Source organism: Ranitomeya variabilis, chromosome 1 (assembly GCF_051348905.1).
Source record: "Ranitomeya variabilis isolate aRanVar5 chromosome 1, aRanVar5.hap1, whole genome shotgun sequence".
NCBI classification, from domain to species: domain Eukaryota; kingdom Metazoa; phylum Chordata; class Amphibia; order Anura; family Dendrobatidae; genus Ranitomeya; species Ranitomeya variabilis.
Window position 1 is genome coordinate 750,089,131 of NC_135232.1, and position 22,881 is coordinate 750,112,011.

Genomic DNA, 22,881 nt, shown 5'->3' on the forward strand with positions numbered 1-22,881 from the left:
AGAAGGTATTGCAGGCTTGTTTTATACTACACGGACTGCTTCCATGGAGAACCACATTGCAGTACAACATGGAAAGGCACTCCACACTCGCACTCTCCCAGAATAGCCAGGGCAGCGCCTAGTCTCCATGACGAGCAGGGGACATTACCTCACAAATCTACTCCGCTCTGCCCATTGGGATAATAGGCTTCCCTATAGCTACGCATTACATTACATGCCGACAATTACATTGCTCGTGTCTACTTCCTATCTCTCCACACACGTCACATGATGTCAGGGAGCACTAAACTACACTTCCCATAATGCACCGCTCCGGGAAGCACTTCCTGGTCAGACATGTCTGCCTGCTGGTGTATCACATACTAAAGAGAGACAGGATCAGAAGAACGTCTGCCGCCTCCGCAGTAAGGTGAGCCCGAAAAAGTAGTTCCGCGGAGGTGCATGTGTTACTAATGGGGGCTGCTGCCTTGTGTTCAGGCTGCGGCCGCTGGGGCACTACAAGTATCAGCACTGGTCAGCTCGCTTTGTAGTAGTCAATGTAAAAACAGTGATTATGTAGGAGGCCACAGCTACGTGATGCAAAGCAAACCACAGCCTTTCAATACACGTGTGTGGATGTAGCGGCTATGAAAATGTGGAACTGTCTTCAGTCGCTGGCTTCATGGGTGGTCCCTAGTTAGGGGCTTATACTCCCTGTGGTCCTGGGCAAAATGGAAAGTAGGCTCCTAAGTGTGGAATATTGTACCATGCCTAGTGTTCAGAAAGCCGTGTTCACAGTGCCGCCCCCTGGTGGTCAGCGCTTCATTAGGGTCTTGAAAGATGAGCTCAAGCCCCTCTGCAGAGAACCTTACCAAATCCTGCTGCCACCCCATGGCCACATATTCCCATATCAGGAGATGGAGGCGCTCCGCAGCTTGTCAGCACACTGTGTGTGAGTACAATACTTTCACATTGTGTTCAGTGGCCCCTTCGAGTCTTCCGTCCAGACCCCCTCACAGATCGGGATTCAGGCGTATGCATCGGTGGAGCCATAGACTAAGGGTGCTGAGAGAGTGAGCGTGCGCTCTGTCATGCATCAGTTCCGGGAGTGTACGCCGACACTCGCACGTAGTAGACTCCTCTTCAGATGTCTTAGGCCTCTTTCACACGTCCGTGTCTCCAGTACGTGTGGTCATCGTTTTCACACGTACTGGAGGCTCTGACACACGTAGACCCATTGAAATCTGTGTTGCTGTGCACATGTCAGTGTGTTTCCACAGAGCGTGTTCATTTTTACCAGCAGCACGGGCCTCAAAACGTCCCACATGGATGTCATTTGTGTGACACATCCAGGCGCCTGAGAAGCGGCACTACAGTACGCGCTGTTCCCCGGCGCCGGGTGCTAAAGACGGCTCTCATCATTCTCGCACTGATCGCCGGCAGAGCAGGGGAGAATGATGACAGTTACATTCAAGTGAGACCAATGACAGCAGGTGGGCTGATCCCCCTACACCTGCTGCCGCTAATAACAGTGACAGCAGGAGCGGCGGCTGGGAGTATTCATCTGCCGCTCCTGCGCTGTAAATAAATAAATGAATGAAAAACCCGGCATGTGTTCCTCTGTATTTTCTATAACCAACGAGGCAAAACCCTCAGCTGTCAGCTTCAGCAAGGCTGGTTATCAAGAATAGAGGCGTCCCCAGGCTGTTTTTTTTTTTAAATATGTAAATAATTTAAAAAAAAAAACTCGTGGGGTCCCCCCCCATTTTTTGACAACCAGCCTTGCTAAAGCAGACAGCTGGGGGCTGGTATTCTCTGGCTGGTAAGGGGCCAGTGATATAGCCCCCCCAGCTTAAAAATAACAGCCCGCAGCGGCCCAGAAAAGGCACATCTATTAGATGCACCAATTCTGATGCTTTGCTCGGCTCTTCCTACTTGCCCTGTAGCGGTGGCAAGTGGGGTTCATATTTGTGGGGTTGATGTCACCTTTGTATTGTCTGGTGACATCCAGCCAACAGGATAGTAATGGAAAGGCGTCTATAAGACAGCTATCCATTACTGATCCTATAGTTATATGGTAAATAAAGACACAGCCAGAATAAAGTCTTTTAATAGAAATAAAACACAGTTTTCCATTTTTATTTAAAAATATCAAACACAGTTATACTCACCTAACACCTAATTCCAATAAAGCCCTCACCTCTTGTAATAAAAAAACAACAATATCCCTCACCTGTCCTTTGTTTTGTCCCATGCTGTAATCCATGTCTGGGGTATAAATAGTTTTCAACCTGGATGGTGCCAAGATATGACTGTCCAGGCTGAGAACCACTGGTGAAAGCTGCTGCGAGCGCAGCGTCAGTGACTGGCTTTGACATCATCGTGGTTCCCGCCGGTCACTGAGGCAGCATTCTCAGCAGGGCTGAACTGCGGTGACCTCAGCACCGTGGGAAAAAGTCAGTCATTAAGTCACCGCAGATCACGATGAGAAATTGTCACTTGACAATGCAAAGGTGACATCAATCCTACAAATATGAACCCCACTTGCCACCGCTACAGGGCAAGTGGGAAGAGCCAGGCAAAGCGCGTGTGAAACTGGCCTTATACTGTACAATGCAAGTTAATGGGAAGGCTCAAACATCCGAAAGATGCTCAGACGTAGAAAAAACCATTAGCATTTTTTTTTCATTGTTGATTGGGCGTTAATTTAAAAAAAATGTCTGGGAAACTCCATTAAAAAATTGATATCCTAAAGATGCTTTAAAAGAAAAAAAAACATTAGCTGCCAAAAGGAGTTTCCTAAAGCGTCTTCTGCTTGATGTACGTGTTGTGTGCACATACCCTTACTGTTATGATTTGTGTCTTTGACGTTTTCTGCCCAGACATATTTGACTCCTCACGTTTCCAGAACCCTTCTTACCTTTTCCTAACCTACACAAACTCCCTCACTTGTCACTGCCCCATTTAGCCCCATTATTGCGCCTGCTGTGCTGCACGAGTGTCTCCAAATTCAGTGTTCCTTGCTATGCCATAGATTTTGGCCATATCCACATTTTAAATGGTGCTCCCTGAGGCTACCCTACCCCTACTAGAGATTAAAGGGAACCTGCCACCCCCAAAATCGAAGGTGAGCTAAGCCCACCGGCATCAGGGGCTTATCTACAGCATTCTGTAAAAAATGTGGATTTTTGCCTATTTCCTCTCATTGCTGATGAAAATAGATAGTAAGGCAGGGGGAAAGGTGTTGTCGAGTTTATCTGTAGTTACATGTGATTTTTATTTTGTAGATTACACAATGAGTTAATGCAGTCATCATTACGTTACAGGATCAATATCTCAGCTGTTCCTCCATTATTCGTTGGACACCCCACCACAAAGCTGGATAGCCCTACAGAGGAGACATGCAATATGGATACCTCCGAGCCTGTAGAAGATGGCGAAAGAACGCTGGAACAGAGGCCTCATACACGTTCCAACCCGGAGGGTGCTGAAGACAGGGGAGTGCCACCACAGCCTATAGTGGGCAGCCGAAGTGAAGGAGAGGGTGAAGCAGCACAGGCAGAGGAGCCGTCCCAACCAATCACTGCTCCCCCGAGTTGTGTCCTTCCTTCCCCTGTGGAATTTCAAGTTAAAACACCAAGGGTAAATTGCCCAGAAAAAGTGGTGCGTATTATATATATATATATATAAAAAAAAGGTCCTGTATTTGGAGATTACTAGAGGATTGTTTGTGTCATGCCATGTAGTCCCACCACTGACTGTCAGCTTTTGACCAATGCCCAGTATACATATAAAGCTGCCAATTAGGTGTGGGCAGGGTTATACGGAGCTCAGCATTCAGAGAACTGTGTGATCTGCAGCAGAGAAAAACCATGATTTTATCAAAACTGCACCAAGAGAACAAGTAAGTGTTGGAATCAGTGTCTCTGTGTCTCTATGCCTACTTTATACTGCTCTCAGATTACGTAGCAACAGAATCCAGTGATGGATTACCTTTAAGATACTGATCACGTACACTCCCTGACAGAAGTTATGTCGCTTATCCATGTTATGTAAATAAAAGCTTATAACCTGATGTTAAATTTATCCATTGGTTGTATAAATTATCCTTTTGAAAGCTGAAACCCTCTGAAATGTGGTTTAGGTTAAGAAAATAATTTGGCATCAATACAGAAATATTGATCAGTTAACCCCTTCCCGACCTGTGACACAGCGTATGCGTCATGAAAGTCGGTGCCAATCCGACCTGTGACGCATATGCTGTGTCACAGAAGGATTGCGTTCCTGCGGGTCGGGTGACCGGGGTTAATGAAAGGTCACCCGACCCGCAGGTGCAGGGGGACCTATACTTCACCCCAGGGGGGGTGGCTTTGCCCCCCCGGGGCTACGATCACTCCTGGCGACCTTTTTTTCACCCCCCTCTGATCTGATTGGAGCTAGCGTCCATGTGACGCTAGCCCTCCAATTAGATGTGGAGGGGCGGAGAAAAACAACGTCTGCCTCGCTCCTCAGCTTCATCCCATCCGTGGAAGCTGAGGAGCGACGTGCCTGACAAGTCACCTGCCCCCCCAGACGCCGCGATTGCCGCCGCCGCTGCTGCACACTTCTTTAGTGTCAGCGCCGCCGCTGCCACCGCCTCCCCCACTGCCACTGCAGGCACCGCCGCTGCTGCGGAGGACAGGTACCTCCCCTCTCCTGTCCTCCACTCCCCCCAACCTCCGCTTCCTCCCCCCTTCCCCCCTGATCACCCCCTGCTCCGGTAATCGCCCCCCCCCCCCAGCTGCCGTTCTTATTGATCTTTTTACCGCTCCCTGCACCTGTCAGCCCCTCCTCCCCTGGTGATCACCCTAGTCAGTGATCACCGCTAATCACCCCCTGCCCCTGCCCCCCTTTGTCACCTGCTGCTGCGTGCTCCATTTTCTCCTCTCCTACCCCCCACGCCTGTCAGCCCCTCTTCCCCTAGTGATCACCCTCTTCAGTGATCACCCCCTGCCCCCCCCACCCCCCTGATCACCCCCTGCCCCCCACTGATCACCCCCTGCACTCCTTTATCACCTGCGGCTGTCGCGCTAATTTCTCTTCTACCGCCCCCTGCGCCTGTCAGCCCCTCCTCACCTGGTGATCACCCTCTTTAGTGATCACCCCTAATCACCCCCTGCCCCCCCTGATCACCCCCTGCCCCCCACTGATCACCCCCTGCACTCCTTTATCATCTGCGGCTGTCGCGCTAATTTCTCTTCTACCGCCCCCTGCGCCTGTCAGCCCCTCCTCACCTGGTGATCACCCTCTTCAGTGATCACCTCTAATCACCCCCTGCCCCGCTGATCACCCCCTGCCCCCCTGATCACCCCCTGCCCCCCTGTCCACCTGATCACCCCCCTTTATCGCTGCTGCCAGCTCCATCTCCATCTGACGCTGCATCTCCTCAGCCCCTTCCTCCCCCCCGCGCCTGACAGCCCCCCCGCGCCTGACAGCCCCCCCCCGCGCCTGACAGCCCCCCCCCGCGCCTGACAGCCCCCCCTGCAGAAGAGTTTCACCAAACACTCGCACATACACACGCACACGCAACACTATAATAAAGTTTAGATTTTTTTTTTACACACGCACACACACCACACACACAATGTCCCGCTCATCCCAGTCATCCCAGTCACAAAGGCTGTACTCAGCTGAGGAGGCATATTCCTTTCTTGCCTCCGAAGCCGATAGTGAGGGAGAGGACCCCACTTTTTTGTATTCCTCCCCCTCTTCCTCCTCCAGTGACACGGACTCGCCACCCCCAAGATGTCGCAGGACGAGAAATCGCCCGGAGCCCAGGAGAGGAGAGCCGGAGCCCAGGAGAGGAGAGCCGGAGCCCAGCGGAGGAGAGCCGGAGCACAGGGGAGAAGACACACAGCCAAGGGTAAGTAACCCCCAACCTAGTGCTAGTCACGCCCAACCTAGCACTAGTGCCCCCACCTGGACCCCCGTCCCTGAAAATTTTGCTCCACGGATTCCTGATTTCATTCCCCAATCAGGAATCCAATTTGAGACTGCCAACCTCAGGGAAATAGACTTTTTCAAAGTCTTTTTCTCGGAGTCAATCGTCAGTCTCATGGTGGAGCAAACAAATTTGTACGCCATGCAATTTTTTTCCCAAAACCCGGTTTCATCATTTTCTGCTTGGAGTCCCGTTGACTCTGCAGAAATGTTGAAATATTGGGGACTGGTCCTTCACATGGGGATTGTGAAGAAACCAGAAATTCGCCAATACTGGAGTACTGATATTTTATATCAAACTCCAATATATGGCATGGTTATGAATCGCAAACGTTTTGAGGCGATTCATAAATTTCTCCATTTTAGGGACAACACTGACATCCTTCCCCGCGATGACCCGAATTTTGACAGACTGTTCAAAATTCGGCCTATCATCGAACACTTCAGCAACAAGTTTGCTGAAGTGTACATTCCCCAAAGGGAAATTTGTGTGGATGAATCCCTCATCCACTTCAAAGGGCGGCTTCAGTTCCGTCAGTACCTGCCCAGCAAACGGGCAAGGTACGGGATAAAGCTCTACAAGATCTGTGAGAGTACCTCAGGGTACACTCTCAGCTTTAGAGTTTATCAAGGAAAGGACAGCAGGATCCAGCCCCCAGAATGTCCACCCGCTCTGGGGGTGAGTGGGAAAATAGTGTGGGATTTGGTCCACCCACTGCTTGATAAAGGTTACCATCTGTACGTTGATAACTTTTATACAAGCATCCCACTCTTTCAATCCCTCTCTGCCAGAGCTACCGTCGCTTGCGGTACCGTGCGGAGAAACCAGAGGGGTCTCCCTTTGTCACTAATTGAGCAGGTTCTCCCAAAGGGTGAGAGCCGGGCCCAATGTAGCAGCAACATGCTTGTGGTCAAGTTCAAAGACAAAAGGGACGTCTTTTTCTTGACCACAATCCATGGTCCCGGCACCACGGCCACCACCGTTCGAGGTACCCCAGTACAGGTCCAAAAACCGGACTGTGCCCTGGGGTACAACAAACACATGGGGGGAGTTGATCTTTCTGATCAAGTCCTCCAGCCCTATAGTGCCATGCGGAAAACGAAGGTGTGGTATAAAAAACTGGCTGTGCACATCGTACAAATGGCACTGTATAACGCATACGTGCTATCACGATGTGCAGGCCAGATCAACAACACCTTCCTTCAGTTCCAGGAGGCGGTGATAAAGGCCCTGATGTTTGGAGGCGAGGAAGGAGCGGGCCCCAGCACCTCTGGAACTCAAGCTTCCCGTATTGTACCAGGGCAACATTTTCCCAGAGAGGGGATAAGAAAAAGGTGCCGAGTGTGCTATAAAAGGGGGACAAGAAAAACAACTCGTTTCCAATGTGAAACGTGTCCTGACAAACCTGGACTGTGTTTGAATGAATGCTTCAGAATTCATCACACGTCCATTGACTAAACACATCCTGACATGGACTCACCCACACCAGGCTGACATACACAACACCACACACACCAACCTGACGTACACTATACCACACCACACACCAACGTGACGTACACTACGCCACACACACCAACCTGACACACTACGTCAGGTTGGTGAGTGTGGTATAGTGTATGTCAGGTTGATGTTTGGTGTAGTGTACGTCAGGTTGGTGTGTGTGGTGTAGTATACACCACACACACACCAACCTGACGTACACTATGCGACACCAACCTGACGTACACCACACCACACACACCAGCCTGACGTAGCGTGTCAGGTTGGTGTGTGTGGCGTGTACGTGAGGTTGGTGTGTGGGGTGTATACTACACCACACATGACGTACACTACACCACACAACAACCTGACGTACACTACACCACACACCAACCTGACGTACACTACACCAAACACCCCAACCTGACGTAGTGTACGTCAGGTTGGTGTGTATGGCGTAGTGTACGTCAGGTTGGTGTGTGGTGTGGTATAGTGTACGTCAGGTTGGTGTGTGTGTATGGTGTACACTACACCACACACCCCAACCTGACGTACACTATACCACACACCAACCTGACGTACACTACAGCACACATCCCAACCTGACGTAGTGTGTCAGGTTGGTGTGTATGGCGTAGTGTGCGTCAGGTTGGTGTGTGGTGTGGTATAGTGTACGTCAGGTTGGTGTGTGTGTATGGTGTACACTACACCACACACACCAACCTGACGTACACTACACCACACACCAACCTGATGTACACTACACCACACACACCAACCTGACGTACACTACACCACACACCCCAACCTGACGTAGTGTACGTCAGGTTGGTGTGTATGGCGTAGTGTACGTCAGGTTGGTGTGTGGTGTGGTATAGTGTACGTCAGGTTGGTGTGTGTGTATGGTGTACACTACACCACACACACCAACCTGACGTACACTACACCACACACCAACCTGACGTACACTACACCACACATCCCAACCTGACGTAGTGTGTCAGGTTGGTGTGTATGGCGTAGTGTACGTCAGGTTGGTGTGTGGTGTGGTATAGTGTACATCAGGTTGGTGTGTGTGTGTATGGTGTACACTACACCACACACACCAACCTGACGTACACTACACCACACACCAACCTGACGTACACTACACCACACACACCAACCTGACGTACACTACACCACACACCAACCTGACGTACACTACACCACACACCCCAACCTGACGTAGTGTACGTCAGGTTGGTGTGTATGGCGTAGTGTACGTCAGGTTGGTGTGTGGTGTGGTATAGTGTACGTCAGGTTGGTGTGTGTGTATGGTGTACACTATACCACACACACCAACCTGACGTACACTACACCACACACCAACCTGACGTACACTACACCACACACTCCAAACTGACGTAGTGTGTCAGGTTGGTGTGTATGGCGTAGTGTACGTCAGGTTGGTGTGTGGTGTGGTATAGTGTACGTCAGGTTGGTGTGTGTGTATGGTGTACACTACACCACACACACACCAACCTGACGTACACTACACCACACACCAACCTGACAAAGTGTGTCAGGTGGGTGTGTATGGCGTGTACGTCAGGTTGGTGTGTAGATTGGCATAGTGTATGTCAGGTTGGTGTGTGTGGTGAATACTACACCACACACACCAACTTCACATACACTACATACCTTCCACACGCAACATGGTGTCCGCTAATGATTGGAGCTAATTTTCCATTCAAAAAGTGAAATGGCGCTCCTTCCCTTCCGAGCCTTGCCGTGCGCCCAAACAGTGGTTTACCCCCACATGTGAGGTATCGGTGTACTCAGAAGAAATTGCCCAACAAATTTTAGCATCCATTTTATCCTGATGCCCATGTAAAAATGAAAAAAATTGAGGCTAAAATAAAATTTGTGTGAAAAAAAAAGTACTTTTTCATACTTATGGATCAATTTGTGAAGCACCTTGGGGTTCAAAGTGCTCAATATGCATCTAGATATGTTCCTTGGGTGGTCTAGTTTCCAAAATGGGGTCACATGTGGGGGAGCTCCAATGTTTAGGCACACAGGGGCTCTCCAAACGCGACATGGTGTCCGCTAAAGATTGGAGCTAATTTTTCATTCAAAAAGTGAAATGGCGCTCCTTCCCTTCCGAGCCCTGCCGTGCCCCCAAACAGTGGTTCCCCCCCACATATGAGGATTCAGTGTACTCAGGACAAATTGGCCAACAACTTTTGGGTTCCAGTTTCTCCTTTTACCCTTGGGAAAATAAAAAAAATGTTGCTAAAAGATCATTTTTGTGACTAAAAAGTCAAATGTTCATTTTTTCCTTCCATGTTGCTTCTGCTGCTGTGAAACACCTGAAGGGTTAATAAACTACTTGAATGTGGTTTTGAGCACCTTGAGGGGTGCAGTTTTTAGAATGGTGTCACTTTTGGGTATTTTCAGCCATATAGAACCCTCAAAGTGACTTCAAATGTGAGGTGGTCCCTAAAATAAATGGTTTTGTAAATTTTGTTGTAAAAATGAGAAATCGTTGGTCAAATTTTAACCCTTATAACTTCCTAGCAAAAAAAAATTTTGTTTCCAAAGTTGTGCTGATGTAAAGTAGACATGTGGGAAATGTTATTTATTAACTATTTTGTGTCACATAACTCTCTGGTTTAACAGAATAAAAATTCAAAATGTGAAAATTGCAAAATTTTCGCCAAATTTCCATTTTTTTCACAAATAAACGCAAAAATTATCGACCTAAATTTACCACTAACATGAAGCCCAATATGTCACGAAAAAACAATCTCAGAACCGCTAGGATCCGTTGAAGCGTTCCTGAGTTATTACCTCATAAATGGACACTGGTCAGAATTGCAAAAAACGGCAAGGTCATTAAGGCCAAAATAGGCTGGGTCATGAAGGGGTTAATGGACACAGAATGGTCAGATTTTGGCAAGACAAAAGTTTTGTCGCCCACAGAAAGTAATGTGATATTCAAACAAATAATTAACTTAAAATACAAATATATGTTGCATAACATTGGTGAATGAAGTTGTGGTGCTATTAGTCATATTTAATATTTTGTGTGACTTCCATGAGCTTGAAGGTCTGCATCCATGCGGTTCAACAAGGATTCATACAATTTATTAATGAAGTCATCGGGAATAGCAAAGAATGCAGTCTTACATGCCTCCCAGAGTTCATCTAGATTCTTTGGTTTTGTCTTCCAAGCTTCTTCTTTTATCCTACCCCAAACATGCTCAATGATGTTCATGTCTGGTGACAGGGCTGGCCAGTCCTTGAGCACCTTGATCTTTTTTGCCTGGAGGAACTTTGTTGTAGAGATGGATGTATGAGATGGAGCACCATCCTGCTGCAGAATTTGACCCCTTTTATGATTTGAAATATAAGAGGTAGCTAATGCTTCTTGATATTTTAGGCTATTGATATTGCCTTCCACCTTGCAAATGTTTTGCACACCCCTATACTGAATGTAACCCCAGACCATGATCTTTTCACCACCAAATTTAAATGTTTTCTGGGTGTATTTTGGATCCATACTGGCTCCAGTAGGTCTCCTGCAGTATTTGTGGCCACTGTGGTGTAATTCTACTGAAGATTCATCAGAGAAATCCACCTTCTGCCACTTTTCCTGCATCCATCTGTTTAGCAGGCTGTGGGACTTTGCAAATGCCACACGGTTTTTTATTTGCCTTTTGTTTAGTGCTGGCTTCTGGGCACTGATTCGACCATGGAGGCCATTTCGAGACAGAATCCTACAAACTGTTCTAGTTGACACAGGGACTTAAGGTGACCAGGCCTGTTGGGAGCTCTGCTGCAGTGGAAGAGGGGCTTGCTTTGAATTTTCTAACCAACAAGCGTTCCTCCTGAGCAGTGTCAAACACATCTCCAGTCTCTTCAAATCTTTTTTTTTAATTCTTTGTACTTGATGCTGAGACATATTAAAGGTGCCAGCCACCTCTGCAGTGGATGTGGACTTCAGCCTCTTGATAATCCAGGCTTTGGTCGTAGGGTGGATTTTTGGCATGTTGTCAGAGCTCAAGTTGCAGTTCAAGTGAAGGTCTGGGGTGCTAGGTTTCTTTTTATACACACACACACTAATTAACCGATCATTTACTGGGCACAGGTGAGGATGTAAACTAGGATTGGGTGCATTATATGACCAGGTGACAAAACTTTTGTCTTGCCAAAATCTGACCATTCTGTGTCTATTAACCCTCCGTCACATAAAATATTCGGACTAACGAGTTCACATACAATGTGCCTGTCAGGCGCCTGCTGGAAAAATACCTATAATATCTAATGTTTGCAATTTCAGTGCTCTAAAAGTGATCAGTGACCTTCATAGGGATGTAATAAAAGAGACTACACATAATCAGTTGCAAAAAAAAACATTTACTTAACATAAAACTAATAACTATGAAATACAAACTTTTCAAAACTCCTGCCAAATAGTCCCCAGTTCGCCTCTCTCAAAAAAATGTACAAAGAAAATTTTTGAACACAAACTTAATTTTAAGGTACCTTAAGTACTATTAAAAACATTCAATCAGAAGTAGATGCTGAGGTTTCCCCAGAAAAGTCACACTTGCAGAGCAAATAGCAAGAATTACACACCATTTTTGCATGTGTCAGGCAAATTGCTTTATGACATTTGAGACATTCATAATTTGAAAGCCTTCTGGTTCCGCTTTCCGTTTGGCAGGTGGTGCATCTCCTTCTTTTGTGAGGTGGTGCAGATGGTGACTTTTCACCATCATCTTCTGGGCGGAACCTTTTGAGCTGAACTTGAAGGCGAGAGGGGATACCGATTGTTTTCACGCTTCTCCTGCGTAGCTCTCCAAGTACTAGTTCATGGGCCAATTTTTTCAGATACAATCGTCTACGGAGTGGTTCAAGCTTGTTTTCAAGATAAATCACTTGTGAATTTATACCACCCAAATTCAACATCGCAAAAAATATGACCATTGGCCAGCGTTTGATGTTTCTGCTGACGTTGAAAGTGGAGTACATCTGATCTGCTGTATCCACACCCCCTTTGGTGGCATTGTAAAATGTAATTATCTCCGTTTTTTTTTCTGCCCCAGTCCCAGGATCGATGGCAGCATCATCATGAAGTGTTGATAGAAGAAGTACGATTTTTTTGGCATGTGGTACATAGGAAACTAAAGCCTTTCCATTATGGAATGCAAACATGCTGCTGTACTGTTGTCTCTCTTTCACACTTACAAATCTGTGGCGGCCATTCCCTTTTGTTTTTTCTTACAGTTCCCACATATGACAGCTTCTGAATTTTCAGATAATCAATCAGATCACAACTTGTAAACCAATTGTCAGCTGTAATATTGCGACCCGATCCAAATAAGGGTTCAGCCAGTCTTTTTACAACATCAATGGGTTTGTTGCTCACACAGAAAGGACCTTCTGGTTGTTTTCCTGCATAAACTTCCAGGTTGTAAGTGTAGGTCTTACTGGCATCAACAAGGGCATACATTTTTATTCCATATTTGTTTGGCTTTGATGGAATATATTGACGAAAGGCACATCTACCACGAAAACCAGGGAGCATTTCGTCAATAGTGAGATTCTCTCCAGGGTAATAACTTTGTTTACAGTTTACAACAAATCTTTGAAATATATCACGAATTGGAGCAAGTCGGTCATGTGTTTTGTGTTCGGTTCGGGTAGTTCTGTCGTCAAACCGAAGGCAACGAATTAGAATCTTGAATCTGTTTATGGACATAACAAGGCTAAATTTTTCAACTCCATCCCCATCTTTACCCCAAAGTTCCTCCAAACTTTGTCTATTTGCCCTATAAGCTCCTGCAAGGTACAGTAATCTAAAAAAAGCACGCAGTTCTATTTCATCTGTGGGCTTGATGGTTCTGTTGCAGATGTACTTGTCCTTTATAATGTCTATATATTGGTTGGTATATGTGACAATAGAGTCCAGAATGTCATCTGTAAATATACTGTTCCAGCATTCAACTGCAGTTTTTGCATTACGTGCAGTTCCTATTACTGCAGGAAGGTGAGTAATAATGTTTAAAGGTTCCCTACGTTTTTTCTGGAATGGCTTCTTGTTCCATTTAGTATTTTTATCTTTTCCAATATAATATGATCCAACTTCTTCATCCTCACCACTGTCACCATCTTGCTCTGTTTCAGAATCCAGGACACATTCTTCCACCTCATCATGAGAATCAATCTCACTTTCCTCTCCTAAATCCTCATTCAGTGTGAGGTCTCTATCATCAAACAGCATGTTTGTTACTTCCTCAACATCAAGTTGTTTGGATAAATTGTACATTTTCCTCTCCATTTCAGCAGATAATCTGAAGCAAGAGAAGGAATATGTTAGGGAACTACTGTATATGCCTGAGCAGCACACTTTCTTTTATAAAATCTCCCTTATTTCTATGAAATATCCTCACATTTTGTGCTATACATTCATAAAACAAGCAAGCTAAATAAACTATTGTGATGAATAAAAACATAAAATACCAACCTTACTGAATGTGACGTATTCACATACAATGAGCCTGAGAGATCTGTGCAGCTATATCCTCTCCCCTGAAGCTCTGAAATCCAATTGTGATATCAGGTTTCACAGACCTTCGAGAGACAGGAGACTGCCTGGAGGGAGGGGCTTTCCTCACAATCTGGTGAGGAAGGAGAAATGAAAGTAAAAGAGAAGCGCCTGTCAGATCAGTTGTATGTGACGGAGGGTTAACTGATCACTATTTCTGCATTGGTGCCAATTTATTTTCTTAACCTAAACCACATTTCAGAGGGTTTCAGCTTTCAAAAGAACAATTTATACAACCAATGGATGAATTTAACGTCAGGTTATAAGCTTTTATTTACATAACATGGATAAGCGACATAACTTCTGTCAGGGAGTGTACATATGGAGGTTATATTTTCTACTCTATATGTTGCCAATATGTCCTCCTCAACTGCTACAGAATATTTTGTAAAAATAAAGGGGGAACATATGTGTTGCTTTTATTGGACTCCCCTTCTCAAGAAGTATTATTGACAGTTGTGGTTTGCATTGTAAGATTTGGTAAGACCAGGGAGCTTCATGTCTATTACCAGCAGGGTTCATGTGTTCAGGGAAGTGTGGATTGGGCAGCGTGGAGGAGAATTTGCTGATATGCTTCACTCTCTCACTTTGTCCATTTCAGGATGGTATGTCATCCTACAGGAAACTATCACTATTTTTTATCTCCTTCAGATAATTTGCCTGGATTTGACAGAAGAAATGTCCTCTCAGAAACTAGAATCGTTCAATGGGTAGGTATTCTGTGGAAAAGCACACACCATATACAGTAGAATTGGTCTCAAACTGTTGGAATTTCTGTTATTGTTTTTTTTCTTTGCTTGTGTCTTTGTGTCTCTGTTAAGTAAAGACTTTTACATTTTTAGTAGCTGTAAATAAAATCATACTGTGTTTCTTTTTCCTAGGTCTAAAACCAATGCCCTAAATTCTTCGCAGAAAATGATAGAAATGTTTGTACGCACCAAGCACAAGATTGACAAGAGACATGAGTTTGCACTTGTGGTTGCAAATAATGAAGCTATGTGGGTAAGTCAGAGCAAGGAAGACTAAGAGTTTGATTCATTAACCCCTTAACGACTGCCGATATGCCTTTTAACGGTGGCACTTAAGGGTACTAATTCCGCTTTTTAACTGCACTGAGAAATAAAGGTATAGCGCCCCCCAGCATCAGAAAATCTCCAGGGCCTCGGCTACATGAAAACATGATTCGGGTCGGTTTTAACCGTCTGCAGTGTTGTGATCCCCGCCAAAAAAAAAAAAAAAAAAAAAGTCCAATTTCCCATTTATTTCTCTCTCCTCTGATATGATCAAGCATACCAGAGGAGAGAGAAATGGGGTCCTCCAAGACCCCCTCCAGTACCTTCAGCACCCACCAGTCCCTCCTGCTCTGTCCCTCGGCGCATGGCATCTTCTTCCGGGAAGGAAATGGCAGGCGTATGCTCAGTGCGCCCGCTGAGATCTGCCAGCCGTAATCCGGCAACAATAGATTTTTCCTATTGGCTCATTTTGATCACTGTGATAGACTTGATCACCGTAATCAAAATAGAAAAAAATAATAAATAGTAAATCAAACTCCCTTTTATCACCCCCTTAGTTAGGGAAAAATAAAATAATAAAAAAAAATTTTTAGAATTGGGGAGGTTTACACTCTTTAGGTATATCAGGTGGTCTCCAAACGTGACATGACGCCCGCCATTGATTCCAGCCAATTTTGCATTCAAAAGGTCAAACAGTGCTCCCTCCCTTCTGAGCCCTGTCATGTGCCCAAACAGTGGCTTTTCCCCACATACGGGACATCGGTGTACTCAGGAGAAATTGCATAACAAATTTGTTGGTCCATTTTCTCTTGTTACCCTTGTGAAAATAAAGAAGTTTGGGTCTAAATGAAATTTTTTGTGAAAAAAGTAAAATAGTAATTTTTTTCCTTCCACTTTGTTTTAGTTTTCGTGAAGCCCCTGAAGGGTTAATAAACTTCTTGAATGTGGTTTTGAGCACCTTGAGGGGTGCAGTTTTTAGAATGGTCTCACTTTTCGGTATTATCTGTCATATTGATACCCCCCTCCCCAACTCCAAATGTGAGGTGGTCCCTAAAAAAAATGGTTTTGTAAATTTTGTTTGAAAACTGAGAAATCGCTCGTCAACTTTTAACCCTTATAACGTCCTAACTAAAAAAATAGTTTTTCTAAAATTGTGCTGACATAAAGTAGACAAGTGGAAAATGTTATTTATTATCTATTTTGTGCGATATGACCCTCTGATTTAAGGGCACAAAAATTGAAAGTTTGAAAATTGCTAAATTTTCTAAATTTTTGCCAAATTTCCGTGTTTTTCATAAATAAATGCAAGTCATATCGAAGAAATTTTACCAGTAACATGTAGTACAATATGTCACGAAAAAACATTCTCAGAATCAGTGGGATCGTTCCAGAGCTATGACCTAATAAAGTGACAGTGGTCAGAATTGTAAAAATTGGCCTGGTCATTAAATACAAAATTGGCTCTGTCACTAAGGGGTTAAGAGTGGAGTTGTGTACACTAGTCTTAATGATGGAATTCCAGAAGTAAGATGCTCCTAATTCACTAAGAGGCCATGTAATGGATTACTCACATCACTGATGTGTTCCTCACCAGGAAAGCAACTCCAATTCAGGACTGGAGTAACATTTCTGCTGTAAGTTGGGCTACAAATTTTGATTAATTTATTGGGTGGGCTTTGCCATGCCCTGTATCTTTCACCTTTTTGGCTGCATTAGCTGAAACTGGCGTGAAAACTCCCAAATACTCAAGTTTGCTCAACACAAAAGTTTGCAACATATGTTTTATACTAATATTCTGGCAAAAACCCCTTCATGAATCGGGCAAAAAGTTTTATTAACGCCTTCGCCCCTAAGCCTGTTTTCACCTTCCTGACCAGGCTGATTTTTACAATTCTGACCACTGTCACTTTATGACGTCATAACTCTGGAAAGCTTCAATGGATCCCACCGATTCTGAGATTATTTTCTCGTGAGTATTGTACTTCATGTTAGTGGTAAAATTTCTTCTATATGACTTGTTTATTTGTGAAAAAAATACGGAAATTTGGTGAAAATTTATCAATTTTCAAACTTTTAATTTTTATGCCCATAAATCAGTCATATCGCACAAAATAGTTAACAAATAACATTTCCCACATGTCTACTTTACATCAGCACAATTTTTGAAACATAATTTTTTTTTGTTAAGAAGTTATAAGGGTTAAAAGTTGACCAGCGATTCTTCATTTTTACAACAAAATTTGCAAAACCATTTTGTTTTAGGGGCCACATCATATTTGAAGTGACTTTGAGGGGTCTACATGACAGAAAATACCCAAGTGTGACACCATTCTAAAAACTGCACCCCCTCAAGGTACTCAAAACCACATTCAAGAACTTTATTAACCCTTCAGGTACTTAACAGGAATTTTTGGAATATGGAAGGAAAAAATAAAATTTTACTTAAAAAAAAAAATAAATTTCCTTTAGACCTAATTTTTTTTTACTTTCACAAGAGTAACAGGAGAAAATGGACCATACAGTCTGTTGTGCAATTTCTCCTGAGCACGCCGATAACCCATATGTGGGGGAAATCTACTGTTTGGGCACACGACAGGGAAGGAAGAGCGCCGTTTCACTTTTTGAATGTAAAATTTGCTGACATAATTAGCAGACGCCATTTTATGTTTGGAGAGCCCCTGATGTGCCTAAACAGTGGAAATCCCAACAAGTGACACCATTCTGGAAACTAGACCCATTTGGGAACTCATCTAGATGTGTGTTGAGCACCTTGAACCCACAGGTGCTTCACAGAAGTTTACAACCTAGAGCCGTGAAAATGATAAAAAAAAAATCACATTTTTCCAGATAAATCTTTTCTAGCTCCAAATTTTGCATTTCCATAAGGGTAAAAGGTAAAAGGAGAAATTGCTCCATACAATTTGTTGTGCAATTTCTCCTGAGTGCGCAGATACCCAATACATGGAGGAAGACAAGTGTTTGGGTGCACGGCAGGGCTTGGAAGGAAAGGAGCGCCATTTGACTTTTTGAATGTAAAATTTGCTGGAATAATTAGCGGATGCCATGTCACAATTGGAGAGCCCCTGATGTGTTTAACTAGTGGAAACCCCAAACAAGTGACACCATATTGGAAACTAGACCCCTTTTTAGCTCCAAATTTTGTATTTTCAGAAGGGTAACATAGCCCATATTTTGTCGAAAACTACTTTTGAGGCACAGTGCAAAGCTCAGAAGGGAAGAAACGTCCTATTATAGTGCAGATTTTGCTGCACTTGTTTGAGGGTGCCATGTTACATTGGCAGAGCCCCTGAGGTGCCAACACAGCAGAACCCCCCACTAGTAACCCCATTTTACAAATTAAACCTCTCAATGAATTCTTCTGGGGGTGTAGTTATTATATTGACACCACAGGTGTGTCACAGACTTTTATACCATTGAGCAGTGAAGATAAAATAATTTACATTTTTACTACTAAGATTGTGCGTTAGCCCCAAGTTTTACATTTTCCTACTGGAAAATGGGTAAAATGGCACCAAAATATGTCCCACAACTTCTACTGAACGTAGCAATACCCCATATGTGGCTGTACAGTACTACTTAGCCATATCGAGAGATTCAGGAGGGACGGAGCACTGTTTTCCTCCCGGAATGCAGATTTTCCTAGAATAGTTTGCGGATTCCATATAAAGAGCCCCTAAGTGCTAGAAAAGCAGAATCCCCCCCTCAAGTGATCCCATCTTGGAAATTATAACTTTGGGAATCTATGTACAGATGTAGTGACGATTTTGACTCCATGGGCGCTTTCCAGAAACAAGCAGCAACGGATGTTGCTGAGTGAAAATTGCAAACTGCCGTTGTAGTGACGAGTACATTATGCCCAGCTCATGGTTCTGGAGACACACACATGTAAATTAGGCGGGCTCCCATCACTACAGAAATGCCAAACATGTGGGCGCTAAATTTGTTTTAGGCACATTGGGGCTCAGAAGGTAGGGGGCATTTGGATTTGGGAGAACAGAATTTGCTGAATTTTTGTTGGGCCCGGAGCCATTTTACTTTTCCAGTGCCTTTGTGCTACCGGTAATGTGGAAGCCCCTATATTTCCGTTAACAGATGACAAACCTGAGTGGGGACTTGCTTTTTTGTGGATTGAGTTGAAGCTTTTTTTGGGAACGTTTTACATAACATTTATGATCACATTTATCCAGCACTCTACGCAGAGCACTTACTTTGGAGTTTCCATCTAAATCTCTGAGTGACATGATTCAGATTAAACCCCCAAGGGATCCATTCGCTATAATGAGGAAGCAGAGTTACTCTGGACTCCTCCTGGTATCCTTCTTTTCAGAAGTGCACAAAACTGTGGTCGACAGCACTTTTATGCAATCCTGAGAATGAGAAGACAGACACCGCCGGATCACAGGTCTGACAGCATCCACAATGCCTCCATCTGCCTCATTATAGGAAATCTTCTGCCGGGGGTTTCATCTGAATCATGTCTTTCAGAGTTTTACATGGAAACCCCGGTGTAAGTGCTCAGCGCAGAGCCTTACTGCTATTTTTGGAAGGCAGAATGAATAAATCAACAGCATGTGAAGAATTGGTTTTATTTATTTTTTACGCCATTCCACGTGCGGTATAAGTGATTAGAAGAGTTTATTCTTCAGGTCTGTGCAATTACAGTCATACCATATTTATATCGAGTTTTTATGTTTGGCTGCTGTCACAACCTAAAAGACTCTTTTTATTCCGAAAACTAGTTGTTGCATCACCATATTTTGCAAGCCATAATTTTTCCATATTTCGGCCGACAGTCATGTGAGGGCTTGTTTTTTTTGTAGGACGAGCTGATGTTATTATTGGTACTATTTTCGGGCACATGACATTTTTTGATCACTTTCTATTCCGATTTTTGGGAGACAGAATGAACAAAAACCAGCAATTCAAGAATTGCTTTTTGGGGTTTCTTTTTGTACCGTTCCGCATATGGTAAAATTGGTAAGGCAACTTTATTCTTCGGGTCAGTACAATTACAGCGATACCCAATTTATATATTTTTTTTTTTTCTGTTTTGGAGCTTTTACACAATAAAAACTATTTTATAGAAAAAATAATTATTTTTGCATCGCTTTACTCTGAGAGCTGTAACATTTTTTTATTTTTCTGCTGATGGAGCTGTATGCTGACTTGTTTTTTTGCAGGACAAGACGTATTTACATCTTTTTGATCGCGTTTTAATGCACTTTTTGGTCGGTGGAATGACAAAGCATTGTTTTGTGCCTCATTATTTTTTATTTTATTTTTTTTACAGTGTGCTTTGAAGGGGTAACTAGTGGGACAGTTTTATAGGGCGGGTCGTTATGAATGTGGCGATACCAAATATGTGTACTTTTATTGTTTTTTTTTATTTTTTTTATTTACATAAATACCGGTAAGTGTATTGGAAAACTGTGTTTCTTTTTTTTTTCTTTGGTGATTTTTTTTTTTTTTTTAAATGGTTTTACTTTCTAATATATTTTTTTTTCTTTACTTTTTTACATTGTCCCAGTATGGAACATTACTGTATTACTTCATTGGAGCAGCGACTGACAGGCAGGGAAGGAGGCGTCTCAGTTTAAGATGAGCGAATTTGCTTTGGTTCCCTCTTATTCGGCAAGCTGCAGAGGAAACCTGGCTTCTTGGATCTCGCTGGCTGATCGCCGCCGCAGCTGCATGTGTCGCGGCTGTGTCACAGTCACAACACATGCATGGAGAGCCCAACACACAGGCGCTATATGCATGTGCTGTGACTGACACAGCCACGACACATACAGCTGTGGCACCAATCGGCTGATCGGCCAGCGCGATCCAGGAAGCCGGGTTCCCGCTGCAGCTTGCCGAATAAGAGCGAACCCGAGCAAATTCGCTCATCTCTAGTCTCAGGTCCTGCTCTCTGCAGGCACTGCAAAGCCACCTTCCCTGAATGACCCGCCGCCATCTTGCAGCCAGGGGGTCTCCATGGAGACTGTTATGATCCTTAGTGGCTGAGGATCACGAATCGACCAGCAAGTGAATAAACTAAGGACAAGCTCTAGGGAGATGGTAACTGGACTGATCGCAAATCTGAACCTATCCAACACAACTAGAGGTAGCCGGTGAACGTGCCTAAAAAATTCCTGGACGTCTCGAGCCAGCCTGAGGAACTAGCTACCCCTAAAGAGAAAGAAAGACCTCGCTTGCCTCCAGAGAAATAATCCCCAAAGATATAGAAGCCCCCAACAAATATTAACGGTGAAGTAAGAAGAAGGCACATACGTAGGGATGAAATCAGATTCAGCAAAAGAGGCCCGCTAATACTAGAAAGCAGAAAATAGAGCAGGGGTCTATGCGATCAATAAAAAACCCTTACAAAATATCCATCCTGAGATTTCAAGAACCCACGCACCAACTAATGGTGTGTGGGGAGAAACTCAGTCCACTAGAGCATCCAGCAAGCGAGGGAATCACATTTTAGCAAGCTGGACAAGAAAACATGATAAACACTGCTGATCAAAAAATGAGCAAACAAAACTTAGCTTGTCCTGGATGGACTGGGAGCAAGGTAGTCAGAAGGAATCTGAGTAGCACTGATTACATCGACAGCCGGCAACAAGTGAAAGTAAAACAGAGCTATATAGGAACCTCCCAGGGGATAACGAACCAGCTGATAGCCAGAGACCAGCAGGATAACAAACAAAGCCACCAGGGGGAGCCCAAAGCAAAAGTCACACCATACCACAAGTGACCACAAGAGGGAGCCCGAAAACAGAGTTCACAACAGGAGACCATCAGGACAACTCGATCACAGGGGGGCTCCCTGCGTGATTCTCCTCTGTCGCTGTCACTACTGACAGCGGCATCAGAGGGGTTAAATGCCCGCGATCGGTGCTAGCACCGATCTTGGGCGTTGCTGTGGGGTGTCAGCTCTCACACAGAGCTGACACCCGCACCCGATCCCCTTGGCGCTCAGCGTGAGGCCGCGCTATCGGTGCGCCGTACCTGTGCTGCTGTTGGCGAGAACGCAGCTCCCACAGAGCAGTACATGTACGGAGCATATCGGGAAGGGGTTAATAGAGCGAAAAATAAAGTAATGGTCCAAAATTGTGATTGGTTATACTGTTACAAACCCCCCCCCCCCACAAAAAAAAAAACTTGGAATTATGGAAACTAAAGGATGGATAGACATGTTAATGATACAAATTGAGGAAAAAATGTAAAAGTTTGTAAGCGCCACATGCAGAGATACACACACTTTACACGTTTTGACTGCGATCAGTGAGGGTATTAACCCCTTTCTGACAAAGGACGTAGTAATCTGTCCAAGTCAGCTGGGCCTACTTGACCGGGATCCATGGAAGCTTTCCAGAGTTATTACCTCATAAAAGGACTGTGTTCAGAATTGTAAAAATTGGCCCGGTCATTAACGTGCAAACCACCCTTGGCGATAAAGGGGTTAATGGTTGTCAGGATTTTTCTGCCATGCTAAATGTTCTTTCATAATCAGATCCTCAAGGTCCGCTGCTTTCAGCTCCCTTGGCAATTGCCAGACAATGTCCTAGGTGTGCTCGATGAGATACAAGTCTGGAGGTGCTGCAGGCCCTGGTAGCAAGTTTAGACCACTGTAATGCTTGCGCCCTAACTGGGTGGTGCGAGCGAGGATTGTGGCCCCACTGTGCCACGAACCAGACTACCCTGGATGGGCATGACTAAGCTGCTACCTTGATGTTCACTGGAGCTTCTAGTGGTGAGGTCAGGCTTGTGCGGCAGGTAGCTGCCAGGTACCACTCCAGGGTGGTGTCTGGCCGTAGCAG

The 22,881-nt window shown here is 44.6% G+C and overlaps 1 protein-coding gene across 1 annotated transcript in view; it reads left to right on the forward strand.

Moving 5' to 3' along the window:
- The first annotated feature begins 256 nt into the window (after positions 1-256).
- BABAM1 (BRISC and BRCA1 A complex member 1) overlaps positions 257-22,881 on the forward strand; it is a 46,647-nt gene continuing 24,022 nt past the window's right edge. Inside the window, exons 1-4 of the mRNA XM_077270384.1 lie at positions 257-409; positions 3,306-3,642; positions 14,691-14,749; positions 14,921-15,041. Coding sequence (XP_077126499.1) covers positions 303-409; positions 3,306-3,642; positions 14,691-14,749; positions 14,921-15,041 — 624 coding nt within the window. The 5' untranslated portion in view covers positions 257-302. The remainder of the gene's footprint in view (positions 410-3,305; positions 3,643-14,690; positions 14,750-14,920; positions 15,042-22,881) is intronic.